This window comes from Trachinotus anak, unplaced genomic scaffold, assembly GCF_046630095.1.
Source record: "Trachinotus anak isolate AG129_WGS33_773 ecotype Australia unplaced genomic scaffold, CSIRO_AGI_Tana_v1 ptg000026l, whole genome shotgun sequence".
NCBI lineage: Eukaryota > Metazoa > Chordata > Actinopteri > Carangiformes > Carangidae > Trachinotus > Trachinotus anak.
In genome coordinates this window covers 12556180-12573470 of record NW_027273877.1, presented here as the reverse complement: position 1 = coordinate 12573470, position 17291 = coordinate 12556180, and the positions used below count along the sequence as shown (strand labels likewise).

The following is a 17291-nucleotide window of genomic DNA, read 5'->3' as shown; positions in this document are numbered from 1 at the left end:
GTGTCATTCAAGACAATTTTAAATAAAATAATGAGAGAGATCCTCTGTGAACACAGAGCCTGGGCAATCCAGCCACTAATATGACTTCTCAGTGTAGTTCCACACCTTAACCACGGGAGGGCAGTGAAACATGATCAGTTTCACATCTTCATCTCATCTCTTCCTCATCTCCTTTTCAAACTCCTCGAATACCTTTTCTCACCTTTCTCCTCCTTTACTCCTCCTCTGGGTTTTTCCTCTAGCGACTTTTTAGATTTCTCGACATTGTTCTCCTACACTCTCCTACCTACCTTTTGCCATCGACTTCAAACCAATCAAACTTCATTTTACAGCCAGTGGCCTGAAGGTTAGTAGATAGAATGCAGGTGTAAGGCTCTTCAGTATTGGCTATTGGCCCCTGGCTGTTTTCTGAAAGCATCCGAGCAAACTCACAAACAACAATATTCAAACGGAGAACAATCATGTGATCAAATTCCTCACATTCCTCATAAACACCACAACCTTATTTCTGCTTATCATTACACATAATCAATGAACAGGGAGATCTGATTTACTGAAGAGGAACACACTGTCAGATGTGTGTTAAACAAACCTTTCCATGATGGAAGAAACCAGCAGCACATTGATGACAGGCAGCAGACTGAAGAGAGAGACATTTTAAAGCAGCTTTACATGATTAGACATCCACACTGTAATGTTTTCCTCTGCTGCAGAACACATCAGAACAACACAAGTCATTACAGCCATCTCCTGCATCACACTGTCATTATTCAAATCTACTCATCTGGACTTCAGCAGTTTTTACAACCAGCTGTTCTTCCTCTGCTCACACAGAAACTCATCTCTTCCTCTCAAATGAAGACTTTACAAGCTGATTGAAACAACAGTTAGGGTAACTGATTCCAACATGAAATAAATTGGAAATCCTCAAAATCAGTTTGAAAATTCTTAAAAATAACAGAAAATCATTTTTCTCTGGTGAAAATAATTCAAAGCAAAGCAATAGTTCCAGTTTACCAAAGTCTTCCTCATGAATGTGCGTCTCTGCAGCTCACGTCAGCACTGAACACGTCTGTGCAGAAAAGCAGCTTCATGCTGGGAACGCAGCTGCTGACACACCTCCATCACTTCACTGTCCCAGAATCCAGTCTGAGTGGTTGGATGCTGCTGCAAAGTACTCAGAATTTGTGCCGTAATAATGAATAATGTGGGGTCATATCGTGACAACAGGTTTTCCATCATACTCTCATACTTTGGCCTGTTCGACTGTGAAACAGGTTTTCAGTTACGTTCTGTGTGGTATTAAAAAGTCTTTCATTAAACACAGAAACCCTGTGACATCACATTACATCACATTTGATCCTTTTGTCCGAGGCCAATGCGTTCGGACCACATCTCAAACTGTGAGTGTGTCCCTTTAAAACAAGTGACAGAAACTAAATCGACAGGCAACAGGTCAAAGTGGAGGAAGGCAAACTAAAGCAGGTTTTACAAAGGCACCTGGCAGCTGAAAGACAGAGAGGCCAGACTACGTCTACACAGAGCAGAGAGACACAAGTGATCACTATAAACCTGTGAGAAAAACACCAAGGCAGGAATTACAGCTTTTTTCCGATTGCTTCAGATGTGACATGTAACTGATCTGTAGAACGTGTGTGTCAACCAAGCAGTTGGCTTCAGTGTTGACTGTGTCTCATAGAAATCACTCATTACAATAAAGCCTTATTCTGTGACGGCTGGATTTAGTTAACATGGATCAATTAAAATACCACTAGGAGGCTCATTTTAGCACCAAAGGCCTTGTAATGCACACAATATACTAACCATCAGCCACTGTGAGCAACAAAGAACAATTAGTCAACAATAATCATGAACCAACAATAATCACTTCTGTTCTGATGACTGAGCCTCTTACAGATGTTTAATATACCATTGAAAAATAGACAACTTATTACTTACATTATATATACATTTTTTACTCCATCCAAGAGGAACAAGTTTCCAAACCCAAAGTGGAGGTAAGAGGCTCAAACAGCTTCTATTTATAGTACATTCAATAACCAAACAATAGCTCAACTTATTGAATATATCTGGCTTTATGAACAGACCCCAAGAGGAATATTTCCTCAGGAGTTGGAGGGCAGTGGGGCAGATGGGATCGTAAGATGAAAACATAGAAAAGATTTTTCTAGAAAGTGTAATTCTCATTTCTTCCAATTCATAAATGTATTTTCATTTTTTATCACATAGAGGTTTAAATCAATTTTACATTATTAGTTTGACAGAGCTGGATGTAGACAGACAGCTACAGGCAGACAGTCACAAACACAGACAGCTACAGACAGACAGACAGTCACAAACACAGACAGGCATTTTGAAGCACATTTATTGGAGTCATTCAGCAGATCTGGAGGTGAACTCGTACCAAAGCAGGGGTCAGTGTGTGGGAATGTCTCCTCCACTAAGCGCCTGTAAAACAGTAAGCCATAAGTCGGACACCTCAGAGATACACTATGTGATAATATACTGACTCTGGATGACATCACCTTGGCCTCCAGTGCTACAGTCAGAAACCTTGGTGTCATTTTTGAACAGGACTTGTCCTTTACTTCACATATAAAGCAAGTCTCTAGGACAGCCTTCTTCCACCTGCGCAATATTGCAAAAATCAGACCCCAGTCTTGAGGATGCTGAAAAGCTAGTTCATGCATTTGTTACCTCAAGACTGGACTACTGTAACTCTTTATTGTCAGGATGTCCCAAAAATTCAGTAAAAAGCCTCCAATTGATCCAGAATGCAGCAGCACAAGTACTGACAGGAACGAGGAAACGAGATCACGTCTCTCCTGTGTTAGCCTCTCTGCATTGGCTCCCTGTAAAATCCAGAATCGAATTTAAAATCCTCCTCCTCACCTACAAAGCCATTAATGGTCAGGCACCATCGTACCTTGGAGAGCTTATAGTTCCCTATTTTCCCAATAGGACACTTCACTCTCTAAATGCAGGTCAACTTGTGGTTCCCAGAGTTAGTAAGAATAGAATGGGGGGCAGAGCCTTCAGCTATCAGGCTCCACTCCTCTCCATTACCTACACAGCTGTTCCTGGTCTCTCTCTCTCTCTCTCCCCCCCCCCCCCCCCTTTTTTATCTCCTCCTAAACCCAACCGGTCGAGGCAGACGGCCGCCCACCCTGAGCCCGGTTCTGTTGGAGGTTTCTTCCTGTTAAAAGGGAGTTTTTCCTCCCCCCCTGTCGCCAAGCGCTTGCTCTTTGTGGTAACTGTTGGGTTTTTCTCTGTAACAAAGTAAGGTCTTGACCTTACCCTGTAAAGTGCCTTGAGATAATGTACAACACTTCAGAAAGGTGTTTAAGGTCCTGTATCCCCGTCGTTGTCCTCCACGTTTCGGTGCCAGCACTTTGAAAAAGCAAACAGGGAAAGCAATAAAAGGCATAACTCACACCACATCCAGATATCCAGCTCCATCTGTTGTAACAAGAGCGGGAGAAGCCTTGAGTGTAGGCCCATCCTCAATCACCTGCCTGCTGCTTAATGTTTAAGTTGAGCTGGTCCGGTCCAAGCTCCTTTATCCTCTTTTCTCTTCCAGTGTGCGTCCTGTCAAAGGATGTTTCTGTACAGAAATCACTGAATTTTCTTTCTCCGCGGGTCCACTTGAACTTGTCATCTTGTGAAAGCTCCGGTCTAACAAGCAGCAGCAGTTGCAAATATGAAGGCCCATAGAAAACTGTCATATCACTTGAAATAAATAACAGTTTAAAAACATGTTAAAATGATTAGATGGATACAGGTTGAAGTAGGATCAGTAAACACTTTGGACTTAATAACTACTTTTACAAAATTAATTTAAGTTTAATATCTCATGTCATGTGTCTTTCACATCTGGATAATTGACCAGAGGCCACTGTTTACAACAGTATAATACTGTAACATACTGTTCAATATTCATCCCTCACATGTGAACTCACAGTTACTGAGGACGACTCTTTTGAGTTTCTTTAACCTGCAAGTCATAGAACTTTCCAACAGTTCATAAGTCTGTTGTTTCATATCAACCAGTGCTCTTTTTTTCTTTTTTATTGTTTGCTTGGTTTACAGGAGCTCATCATTGGTGATTGAGGATATCAGCCAAACTCTGCAGTCGTCCTCTTTCACTGGTCACGCCTTCTTTCTCCTCTCTCTTTCTCCATGTAAGGGTAATGTCAGGAACATTTTTCACTCCTTTCTTTTCTATCAGCTTGAGTGCTCATTGCAAGCTGACAGAGCAGGGGGAAGTAGAACTAAAACTAACCTCCCTGACTGAACATAACCTGATCACCTTAAAATCTACCTTAAAATAACATGATGATTACTTCATGTTGTATTATTTGAGCTTTGAGGTGAAATAGATTCAGTCGGGGTTGTTGTGTGTGAAATAATCAGCTGTAGCTTGTTTCATTAAGTCATTTTCTACAGGGACATTGTAGACAAAGAGACTGTCAGATGAAATCAGTGGCTCTCAGTCCTGAAACAGTCGCCCATGCAGCGTGTGAGCTGGGCTGCTCTTCACTTCACTGCAGCTTCATGACTCCATCTAGTGGACTGATGGTAGAAGTACAGCAGCTGATGGCAGCTTCCTCCTCCTCACACTGCTGTCTGACTGAATTCAGCTGACCCTGATATGAAACAGGATTTCAGATTTCATGATGTGTGTTTCTCTCCACATGAAGGTAGAAAGTGTGTGTGAGCTGATGTGGATGTGAATCCAGCAGCATGGATCAGTGTGAGGACAGAGAGGAGGGAGCCCCTCCCTCTAAAACCACTCTGTGTGGGGGCCATGAGAGCCAGACCAGAGCTCAGAGGTGAGATGAGGATTTCTAACTGTCCATGACTCTTCTCCATGTCAGAGCTCAGCACTCACATCACTGCTCCATCATTATTCACACTTAAAGCTGTTTGTGTGCTGTGTTGAAGCCCAGAGCAGCAGCAGCAGGACACACCAGACTCTGCTGGACCTGGACCTGGACTTAGACCTGGACCTGGATCCAGCTGTGGTTTAAATATGGAGATAACTTCTCCCATGTTCAGTCTCTGCTGGAGGACATTCATAGTGTCGACCTAAGTTGTTCACATGAAAAGTGACAGAAATAATCTGAGTGGAGAATGAAAAAAGAGCTGAGAGAGAAATTCAAGCCCCGCCTACTTACTAACCTGTACACAGCTGACCAATCACTGAGGGAGGTGGGTGTTTCAGACACTGTTTGACCACCTGACAAACACCTCTGATGGAGTGAACTGATCCCTTAAACTGCTCCTGATTAGTTTTTCAAGGGACAAACGCTGGGACTGCTTTTGGATCTGCTGACCGGGTCCACGAGGACAGACCCCAGTCAAGTTCTCAGAGCCAACAGCACAGGCGAGCCAGCAGAGAAGGTGCTACGACCCAGTTCCATGTTGTCAATGTGTGACAACATGGATGTACTATAAGAACTTGTAATAACACTATAACAAGTTCTTATAGTACATCCATCGCTCTCATTGCCCAAAGGCAGGATGGGAGTGACACTACTGCGCAGTCTCTATGGGCCACATAACGCGGAAGTAACCCGGAAGCCATTTTTAGATCCGGTTTGCTGTTCTTGTAACACATCCATGGTATTTATACATCCATGGTTTTCCACCCACTGCCCCCCCCACACAAGCCTCCCTGGGCTCCTCCTGGTTGAAGTTTAGTTTCTCTTCTAACGAACACTGAGACGCGGATTATTTTCTCCACCTGAAGGTGATGTGAGGAGCTTTCTTAATGTTTTAGTCGTTAGCACCTGTAATGACCTGAGTTCCAGCAGAAACAGTGGAAGTTATCGTGTTATTATGACTCAGTAACAGTAAAGTCTGGAGCAGCTTTAACTCTGTCCGCCATGTCGGGTCCATGTTCGCAGTAGAAGTGGTGGAATAAGAGCAGAAGCAGAGAGGTTTGATGGTCAGCAGTGAAACACAGAGTCGTTATCACTGTGTTGCTCCACATGCTGATGACTGAAGGCAACTGTCATGGCTGAATCAGCCTGTGGAGGAGGCGGACATGCCCCGCTGCTCTCACGCTGTCCGAGCCCACTAAAGGCGGCCTGAGCTCGGCCGGACAGCCGCTGGAGAACAGCTGCATGTGACGTTTACTCTTCAGGGTTGATGTGGATGCAGTGTTGCAGGCTGAGGGGCTGACAGGGGGTTTAAAGCTCTGTGTGATGTTCAGAAGACAATTACTGCCACATCCATGAGTCAGAGGATCCTGGTTCTCCTCCAACTGGAGCCAGTGTCGCTTCTATTTTACCTCAATCCTGATCAATACTTACTAGTTCTCCCTATCACTGATCAATAGTGACTCTTACTCCCTATCACTGATCAATAGACTCTTGCTCCCTATCACTGATCAATAGTGACTCTTACTCCCTATCACTGATCAATACTGAACATGTCATATGTTTAGAGAGTTTACTGAGAGTTTATTTTGATGATTTATTTCTCACTCTTGGATCGATATTCAGGATCAAACTCCTCAGCAGTGCTGGAAAGTAACTGAGTCATTTCCTCAAGTACAGTTCTGAGCTACTTTACTTATATCCATGTTCTGCTGCTTTCTACATGTACTGCAGCTCATGGACCTGACAGGTGTAGTTACTGCTCACGCTCCAGCTGTAGGTTGTAGATTAGAAAATGATCAGAACATATCAGATGTGGTTAAAGACGAACCACATCATGTTTGTCCTTTGACTATAGGACTCAGTGATTCAGCTGAAGAAATGAATGAGAGGAGGAGCAGCTGGACCCTGTCTCTGTTTCCCTGGTAACTCATGTCTGTAGTTAGAGTCACTGAAGGAAACTTTGGAGGCAGTTATTAGGAACTTACACACACATTAACATTCAGTATTATTAATTATTAAGTATTATGAAAAAATAAGTAACTCAGAGTTGAACCAGTTATTTGATCAGCAGCTGATAACATAAAATGACTTTGTCTGTAACAGAAACTTTCCTTTGACAGGGCTCAGTCAGTGGAAATGGAGTCCTCCACTTCCTGTTTCAACAGCTGGAGCTGATGGGGAAAAACACTTGATAACTGGTGGTGTTCTGGTCTGACTCAGAGACAAGCATTTGAAATGATTCATGTCAGTATATTGACATAATCCAGAATTTTTCTTTCATGAGAATAAAAAAAAAAACAAGGCCCAGAACCATAAAACCATATGACAGGTTTGACTCTTCTTTTGCAAAGAAATACTGTTTGTTAAATAAGATCACACATGAGCTCGACATCTAAAAGCTGTAAAAATAAATTTAGCTGAGATGCCTAAACACCCAATTCAACTGAGAATCACCAAACCAGGTGAGTGAACTGAGCTGTACCTGTTAAATCACTTTTAAACCCACACACCACAAACTTGTTGTGAAGTGTCTCAGCTGTTCTCTCATCAAACCCACAGCCGACGCTGCGACGTCTGAGGAGCAGGATGAAGACTGAGTCTCAGTCTCTGTCTGCTGTCGGCCGTCACTGCTGTGAGTCAGACCGATGTGGGACTTGAATTTGTCCTGGATGAAGTTGGAGAGCAGGTGGCTGCAGTTGGCTCAGTTTAATCTCACAGATCTGTAAGATTCATTGATAATTGTTTACCAGGTCGACAGTCACTGATCACAAAGGTTTTTTACTGATCTGTTGATGCATTTTACAATCTTTCATCCCTTCAACATCAACATCAGCTCAGTGCAGCAAACAAACATATCAGAGCATGTAATATGATCATCTGAGATTTTTATTCTTGGTTAAAGAGTGTGTTATTGAGCTGTAAAAATCCTGTGATTCTACCAGGGAGAAAAGATGGAGGCGTCTGTGAAGGAGCAGCTGCTGGAAGCTTTGCAGGATTTGGGAGCTAAAGAACTGGAACTCTTCCAGTGGTACCTGCAGGATGCTGAGTTACCTGATGGTTTCCCTGCCATCAAAAGGTGCTATCTGGAGGATGCAAGCAGACCGCAAACAGTGAATTTGATGGTCAACATGTACACTACTCAACATGCTATGCATGTGGCAAAGTGGATTTTAAAGAAGATCAAAGGCAATGAAGGTCAGTCCCAGGAAAAGAAAAACATGATATACATGTCCCATTATGGATAAACAACAGTATCCAATAGATTTACAAACACCTGAAATGTATTCAAAGCTTAAGCTGTTTCATTTCTGGATGTCAGAACATATTTTATTTTTAAGCAATGCAGGCATAATGAAAATGGACAATGCATATTTTTTACAAATAACTATTTATCATATAAAATCACTGTCCCCCAACAGGAAAACAGTCACAAGTTGGGCCTCAAGATTCGTCAGCCCGTGCAGCTTCTACAGCAGGTAGCGTTCAACAGGTTTTCTGGTGGCTTGTCAGTAAGGCACAAACATTTCAGGTGCAGCTTGGATTTTACCATGAAAAGTTAACTCCATGTGCGTTAACCAGCTTTCAGTTGTTGGACTGTCATGTTGAGCTTCCAGGAAATTCACTTTTGTTTTCATTGTGATTTCTTCCCCAGAATCAGCCACGTTAAATACAATGGACTGGCCACATAAACTAGGCCTGACTTATCATATAATACTGTCACATTCACACAGCAAATAGTTGATAATGTTCTGCAGTATTTACCCCAGACGAACAGTTCTTCATGTCCTCTGCAACATTATCATGTAAAGACACATGTCCTAATATCTTAGTATGAAAGAAAAAACTGCACTGTTAAAGAAAAGTATATGCAAAAATAATGAAAATTTATGGTAAATTATTTTTAAATGCAGAAATTAACAAAAATTCATGAGTCAACTTTGAGTTTGTTGATATTTTTGCTGAAATGTACTCTACTGCATCTTTTGTTTTTAACAGGGTACTCAGTTTCATCTTCTATGTTGTTAAAGTCTTTGATATGACCCCCTAGACATTTCATATGGATAAATTATGGATAAACTTATTACAAAAAAATGACATTTACTTGCCAGTAATGTTGGCAAGTAATGGAAATGGCAGCTATTTAATTTTTGAGTTGCTAATGTGTTTTAACAAAGGAGTAATACCCAAGGAGGATATGTGCCAATTTAGTATGTAATTTGAAAGATTTCTCTAAAATATGCATTATCTGCTGTGCTATTAAATGTTTTCTTATTATCTGTTGTTCATTCAGTGGCTCTTAACAAATGCCAGCCCAAACTCAAATCTAAGATGAAAAGGAAGTTCCAGTGTGTGTTTGAGGGAATTGCTAAAGCAGGAAATCCAACCCTTCTGAATAAGATCTACACAGAGCTCTACATCACAGAGGGAGGGGCTGGAGAGGTCAATGATGAACATGAGGTCAGGCAGATTGAAACAGCATCCAGGAAACCAGCCAGACCAGAAACAACCATCAGACAAGAAGACATCTTTAAACCCCCACCTGGAAGGGACGAACCAGTCAGAAGAGTGATGACAAAGGGAGTGGCTGGCATTGGGAAAACAGTCTTAACACAGAAGTTCACTCTGGACTGGGCTGAAGACAAAGCCAACCAGGACATACAGTTCACATTTCTATTCACTTTCAGAGAGCTGAATGTGCTGAAAGAGAAAAAGTTCAGCTTGGTGGAACTTCTTCACTCAAACCAAAGAAGCAGGAATCTGCAGGTTTGATCAGTTCCAGGTTGTGTTCATCTTGGACGGTCTGGATGAGTGTCGACCTCCTCTGGACTTCCACAACACTGAGATCCTGACTGATGTCACAGAGTCCGCCTCAGTGCACGTGCTGCTGACAAACCTCATCAGGGGGAACCTGCTTCCCTCTGCTCGCCTCTGGATAACCACACGACCTGCAGCAGCCAATCAGATCCCTCCTGAGTGTGTTGACATGATGACAGAGGTCAGAGGGTTCACTGACCCACAGAAGGAGGAGTACTTCAGGAAGAGGTTCAGAGATGAGGAGCAGGCCAGCAGGATCATCTCCCACATCAAGACATCACGAAGCCTCCACATCATGTGCCACATCCCAGTCTTCTGCTGGATCACTGCTACAGTTCTGGAGGATGTGTTGAAGACCAGAGAGGGAGGAGAGCTGCCCAAGACCCTGACTCAGATGTACATCCACTTCCTGGTGGTTCAGTCCAAACTGAAGAATATCAAGTATCATGGACGAGCTGCAACAGATCCACACTGGAGTCCAGAGACCAGGAAGATGATCGAATCTCTGGGAAAACTGGCGTTTGAGCAGCTGCAGAAAGGAAACCTGATCTTCTACAAATCAGACCTGACAGAGTGTGGCATTGATATCACAGCAGCCTCAGTGTACTCAGGAGTGTTCACACAAATCTTTAAAGAGGAGAGTGGGCTGTACCAGGACAAGGTGTTCTGCTTCGTCCATCTGAGTGTTCAGGAATTTTTGGCTGCTCTTCATGTCCACATGACCTTCATCAACTCTGGAGTCAATTTGATGTCAGAAGAACAACCAACATCCCTGTGGTTTAAACTGTTCAGAGACAAATCCAAACTCTTCTACCAGAGTGCTGTGGACAAGGCCTTACAGAGTCCAAATGGACACTTGGACTTGTTCCTCCGCTTCCTCCTGGGTCTTTCACTGCAGACCAATCAGACTCTCTTAAGAGGCCTACTGACACTGACAGGAAGTGGCTCAAAAATAATTCAGAAAATAGTTCATTACATCAAGAAGATAATCAAAAAGACTCCCTCTTTAGAGAAAAGCATCAACCTGTTCCACTGTCTGAATGAACTGAATGATGGCTCTCTAGTGGAGCAGATCCAACAGTCCCTGAGATCAGGACGTATCTCCACAGATAAACTGTCTCCTGCTCAGTGGTCAGCTCTGGTCTTCATCTTACTGTCATCACAAAAAGATCTGGATGTGTTTGACCTGAAGAAATACTCTGCTTCAGAGGAAGCTCTTCTGAGGCTGCTGCCAGTGGTCAAAGCCTCTAACAAAGCTCTGTAAGTGTATAGATTGTCAGATTTATTCATCGTTATATAAAGAGACTCATATCTTTTCAACTGCAGAGGAAATAAATTCCTCTCTTCTTTAATTCCTTGTTATCATCTCTTCAGACTGAGTGGCTGTAACCTCTCAGAGAGAAGCTGTGAAGCTCTGTCCTCAGTCCTCAGCTCCCAGTCCTCTAGTCTGAGAGACCTGGACCTGAGTAACAACAGCCTGCAGGATCCAGGGGTGGAGTCACTGTCTGCTGGACTGATGAGTCCACACTGTACACTGGAAACTCTCAGGTCAGACCTTGTTTTAAATGACTGTAAGCATTTCTCAAGTCCAGCAATGCTGACATTAGAGAGTCCATACAGTTTATTTAAGTTCCAGAGTTGAAGGCCAACACAGCTGAAGGCTCCAAACCCCATGGTAGTCAGATAAGCAGGAGATACACTGAGATTAATAGGAGAGGAAGATCCAAGAGTAGGGGCAGGTGTGCAGATATGGAGTAGATGAGACACATAAGGAGGTGCCAGGTTGTTGCAAGGTTACTTGAAGCAGAATCTTGAAATTAATATGGTGTTTGACAGGGAGCCAAAGCAATTGCTGGAAGACAGGTGTAATATGTGAAGTTTATGGAGGAGTTTGCGAGGAAGACCAGAGAGGATAGATTCACAATAATCAATGCAGGTTGTGACTAATGAGCACACAACACTAGCAGTGACCAGTGTAAGCAATTGATATTTTGTATATGGAAAGATGCAGCCTGGGTGATGTTATTGACATGGGCTTCGTAGTGCAAGGTGTAACTTTTTAACTGGGATGCAGGAGGAACTGTGACATTGTCAATAACTAGAGATAAACTGTCAAGTTTGGCTAAGGTAGTTTTGGTACTAACGAGGAGAACCTCAGTTGTATCACTGCTGAGTTTCAGAAAGTTAGAGGACAACCAGGAGATCATTTCCAGTAGACAATCAGAGAGGGAAGATGGTGGAAGGGTGGACTTTGGATGAGAAGACTTGAACAGCTGGGTGTCATCAGCATAACAGAGGAACTGAATATTACATTTCCTAAAAAATGTGTCCAAGAGGCAGAAGGTGGATGATAAATAGGTGGGAGCCTTATGTCAGAGCTAAGAACTGGGCAAGCTTATGATCAAAAATTGTCTAACCAAACAAACTGAGTGTGACCAGATAGATATGATTTAAACCAGGTGAGAGGGATGCTAATGATGCTAATGGCTGCTAATTTCTCTTGGAGAGGAGCGATAAGAGATTGTGTCAAAGGCTGAGCTCAAATCAAGGCGCACAAGTATGGTTAACCCCAGAATCAGCTGCCATTAACAGGTCTTTGGTGATTTTGATCATGGCTGTCTCAAACTGACTTTTCCTGAACTTACTTCTAATCTAATGCTACGCAATACAAATAAACATTCAAAGGCCATGAAACTATAAAATGCTAATCAAATAACTGCCATAATGTTAACCCAATAAAATAATGTAAGGTTTTAAAGTCCATTCTTTAATTCGTAGTGTTTCTCTTTGTTCTCATCGTGGTTTGAAGGAAAGAGCTCTGCAGACCACAAGGGTGGGGTTATATAACATCTTGGGTGTGGTCAATAGGATGACAGGTGATTTCAGGTAAGGCGAGGTATTAAACTTGTGATTGAACAATTACATTAACCCATGTTTTAGCTTCTCCTCTCAAGATAAACCCAGGCGGTAAACAGGATTTTAAGTGAATCAGCTTCCAAATGATCAGCTGCTCTGCATTTGCTGTTAGTTTGCTTCAAGCTGTAGAGCAAACTGAGATTTTTGTTCCTTTTAACACTTACATGTCCTCATGTTCATTTTTTCATTGTCAGTCTGCGTGCCTGTGAGCTCTCAGAGAGAAGCTGTGAAGCTCTGTCCTCAGTCCTCAGCTCCCGGTCCTCTAGTCTGAGAGAGCTGGACCTGAGTAAGAACAGCCTGCAGGATTCAGGGGTGGAGTCACTGTCTGCTGCACTGAGGAGGTCACACTGTTCACTGGAAACTCTCAGGTCAGATGAAGTTACTGTTTGTTTGAAATGACTGGAAATATCGAGTATATCAAGTCCAACACTGTTGACATCAGGGAGGGCCGTACACTTTAAACAGCTTCTCTAATGATTTTTCACATTTTTAAATGTTTCAGTCCATTTTTCATCTTCAACTTTATATTCTGTAGAGCACACATATATGAACTCTGGTTCAGTTAGATAAATTCATTGATGATGATTTATAATGTGGTTTGGATGATCACATGTCAGTGTTAATGACGCCAGTGAAAGCTAAATCATTCACTGACAACCTTTTTTTTCAGGACTACAACTAAATAATAGGTAATGAGAACTATGACAAAACACGTTGTATGTTTTATCAACCAATAAAAAGTAATAACTTGGAAGACAAATGGACAAATGAACTAATTAATAATACTAATACCACTGGTTCATAATAATAATTTGCACAGTTTTATTTGATGACCTTTATCTGTGGAATCACTGTAGTTTCTGCCTCTGTCAGTAATTTTCTCTGACGTTCTCTGAAGAAACACATTTCTGGACTGAATCTAAAGTCGACTGAGAAACTTCATACATAATTACTACATCCTTAAGAGATGTGGATGTAATGTCAGCGTCACTGTCAACTGGATGTCTTTGAATGTTGCTGTCAGGAGGAATAAGTGAATTCAAGATTAATGTCTGTCGTTCAGCCTCAGCTCAACCTCTCTTAGACTGAACTCCTACTCATCATGGCCACTTTCTCCATCACAATGTCAATATCAAAATCACCTCTTCAACTTATCCCAACCATGAAACCTGGGCGTCATGTTTGAAGAGCAGCTCTCCTCCTCTGACCATGTTGCTTCTGTCTTGTGGTCGTGCTGCTTCGCTCTATACAACATTACTGGTCTGACCTGCCTCAGTATCGCACCCAGCTCTGGGCCCAGGACGTGATTATCTCCACCATGACCCCTGCAGATGCTCCCCTGGTGGACCTCCCTGTATTTATATAGCACTTGTACCAAAGGCACTTTACATGTTGCCTCTCATTCATCTATTCAAACTCACTGATGGCAGGGACCTACTTATGCAAGGAACCAGTGAGGTCAGGTTTTTGCCCAAGGACACTTCATGTGGACAGGGGCAGATCTGTGATCCACAGAAAAAATATCTGTTTAATGTTTTGCCCAGTTTTGAAATGTTTTGAGTGCTGTTAGTTTGTTGGGAACTGTGAAGCAAACTGAGGTTTTTGTTCCTTTTAACACAGATATTGTTTGTCCTCTTCTTCATTATTGTCTCTTCAGCCTGAGTGGCTGTGAGCTCTCAGAGAGAAGCTGTGAAGCTCTGTCCTCAGTCCTCAGCTCCCAGTCCTCTAGTCTGAGAGAGCTGGACCTGAGTAACAACAACCTGCAGGATTCAGGAGTGAGGCTGCTGTCTGCTGCCGCCGCAAGTCCACAGTGTTCACTGGAAATTCTCAGGTCAGGATTCATCAACCTGTTTAACTGATGACCATGTAAAACCTGATTTGCATTAGCGAATATTCATCCAAACTGTGTAGGATTTTGTTAAACAGTCATTTCTAGACTCTGAAAATTACTTTATGTGGAGTCTGTGGAGATTTTTCATCTATTTCTATATTATTATTATCATTATTATTATTATTATTATTATTGTTCACCTACTGATGGTCAAGATGTTTTCCTAAATGTAGTTGTAAGTAGTCGTTCACATGTATTTAACCTCAGTGGGACAGGCGCTGCAATACAAAGAAAGAGTACCTGCACACTAAATTCACAGCTCCCCTTTGTTAGCAGAGGTTTGAGCAGCAGGTCATTACTGTTGAACTCATTTGCTCACAGTAACCAAGGAGTCTCACAGTCTTCATTTTGATAAGATACGGAAGAAGAATTTCCAGCAGTTTGAGCTTCCTGCTGTTTGATCCTCTCCAACATGTGTTTCTGACTGTCTCTTGTTTAGTCTCTTCCCTGACATGTGAACATCTGTCAGATTTATTCATCTAACATATCACAGACTGTGAAACTGTGAAAGACTCTAAACTCAACATACAGGAAGGAAGCTTTAAGGATTGTGTGTCTTCACAAATGATGAAATATTTTCTCTGTATAATGACAAGATAAAGACTCCACTACCTTTCTCTCTGTGGTGACTGTACGTCCATACATACAAGCCTACATCTGAAGAGAGTAATAAACCATCTGTCTTTAAAAGCAGTGTAATGTCTATGTTTGCATGCTGAATGTGAATGTGCCCCCTCCCTCTTTCAGGGTGGAGCCTGGTGGAGTTCAATGGTTGAGACGAGGTCTGAGGAAGTGTAAGTGTGTTTTTCATTTGATTCATGAAAACGAAACAAGACTCAGTCACAACGGATCAATAACTCCAACTGTGTTGCGTCTCGTTGTCTCCATCAGATTCCTGTGAACTCACAATCGACACAAACACAGTGAACACAAAGCTCCAACTGTCTGACGACAACAGGAAGGTGACTCATGTGGAGGAGGATCAGTCGTATCCTGATCATCCAGACAGATTTGACCACTGGGCTCAGCTGCTGTGTGGAACTGGTCTGACTGGTCGCTGTTACTGGGAGGTGGAGTGGAGTGGAAGGGTTTATATATCAGTGAGTTACAGAGGAATCAGCAGGAGAGGAAACAGAAAAGACTGTGTGTTTGGAGAGAACCATCAGTCCTGGAGACTGTACTGCTCTGATCAAGTTCACTCTGTCTGTCACAATAAGAGAGAAACATCTATCTCCTTCTCCGTCTCCTCCTCCTCTGTCCCCAACAGACAGAGGAGAGTAGCAGTGTATGTGGACTGTCCTGCTGGCTCTCTGTCCTTCTACAGAGTCTCCTCTGACTCACTGATCCACCTCCACACCTTCAACACCACCTTCACTCAGCCTCTGTGTCCTGGGTTTGGGTTCTGGTCGTCTGGCTCCTCAGTGTCTCTGTGTTCAGTGTAGTAGAGAGAGTCTCCTCCTGTTAGAGAAACTCTCTCACTGTTGAACAGATCGTTCAGTCTGTACATGTCTCTTTCACTCACTAACATGTTTTCACATTAATGTACTGAACAAGTTTGTTTATGAACTATTGTAAATGTTACAAATATTACAGGATATATATATTTTTGATAATCTGTCATTTATTTATCCTTTCACAATAAAAGTATCACTGTGAATGTTTGGTCTCTGTGAATCTCAGGACTACTCAACTGACTCAGTTCAAACTGAAATTCTGTCAGTTTGTTTGAAGGTCTGAGAAAAGACCTGGTTCTGAGGCTCTTGGTGTTGAACATTTATGTCCAGAGGGAAGAATGAAAAGTTCTAAGACATTAGGTTTTACAGTGACTTTGTCAAAAACAGCTTGAAGTGTACCTCTTGGTCTTTTATTTTGAAAGCACGTCTATAGACCTTTGGAAACATCCCTTGCAGCTTTATTGCAACTACAGTTGCGTGTCAATACTGCAACCGAGCTGGTGGCAGTAGTACACCTGAAGGATGTCAGTGGCCTGGAGAAGGGTCCGGCTGCAGCCTGCAGACCAGGGGGCGTGATGTGATAATACAATTACACCCCCCAAACCATGACGTAGCGATCCACTTAGGACGTGCAGAAAATTTCTGCCATTAAAACTAAAAACATATAATGCTGTCACAAAGTTCTGGAAACAGTTTTTAATTCCTATCTTCATGAGTACAAACTAGGTCATGCTGTTATTCATGTTTCCCCAACAGTAACTTGATATTATAAAGCTTTATATGGAAACAGTTGAATATCTCAGGTTGTCAGAACATAGTCTGCAGGCACTAATGATGAACACAACAGTCAGGAGGTATCAATGGATATGTTAACTGATGATGTAACATTTCCTGGCACATACAGTTTTATTTCATTCCTCATAAAACAAAGGAACCAAAACACATGTGGTCCATAGCAAGTCTACTCATACCTGGTCATACAGAACATGTTGAACACATTGAATTATTTTGCATATGCATATGCATATATAGAAAGGATTATATTAAATAAGGCCTATTAATATTTTATATTTCTATCCATCTATTATATTACCCCATAGTATATTTGCATTAATATCAATGTATTATAGTATATTTATCTTTCTACCCATCCATTATAATATATATTTCTAAATATTATATTTATATCCATCCATCCACAGTCTCTAATGAAGGCTGGGACTCCAGTGCAGACTTTTAGGATTTGTCCTGCAGCTCTTTCTTTCTGAGGCTGAGGTTTCTTCTAAAAACAGAGAAAATGAAATGTGA

General features: G+C 42.1%; 2 protein-coding genes across 9 annotated transcripts in view; one reads left to right on the top strand and one right to left on the bottom strand.

Moving 5' to 3' along the window:
* LOC139609622 (protein NLRC3-like) overlaps positions 1–17291 on the bottom strand; it is a 248792-nt gene that overhangs the window by 102108 nt on the left and 129393 nt on the right. The gene's annotated exons all lie outside the window — the stretch shown is intronic.
* Positions 5406–16180, top strand: LOC139609638 (NLR family CARD domain-containing protein 3-like). 7 transcript variants are annotated; one of them, XM_071464509.1, is made up of 12 exons: positions 5406–5773; positions 6763–6829; positions 7028–7369; positions 7467–7629; positions 7850–8102; positions 8327–8383; positions 9199–10982; positions 11097–11270; positions 12833–13006; positions 14296–14469; positions 15277–15323; positions 15421–16180. In XM_071464509.1, the coding sequence occupies exons 7-12, from the start codon at positions 9892–9894 to the stop codon at positions 15969–15971; spliced, it is 2211 nt and encodes a 736-aa protein (XP_071320610.1). In that variant the 5' UTR covers positions 5406–5773; positions 6763–6829; positions 7028–7369; positions 7467–7629; positions 7850–8102; positions 8327–8383; positions 9199–9891; the 3' UTR covers positions 15972–16180. The 7 variants fall into 7 exon arrangements, with proteins under 7 accessions (XP_071320610.1, XP_071320611.1, XP_071320617.1 ...); XM_071464510.1 differs by lacking the exon at positions 6763–6829; XM_071464516.1 differs by lacking the exon at positions 5406–5773 and having other exon boundaries at positions 6468–7369; positions 7467–7539.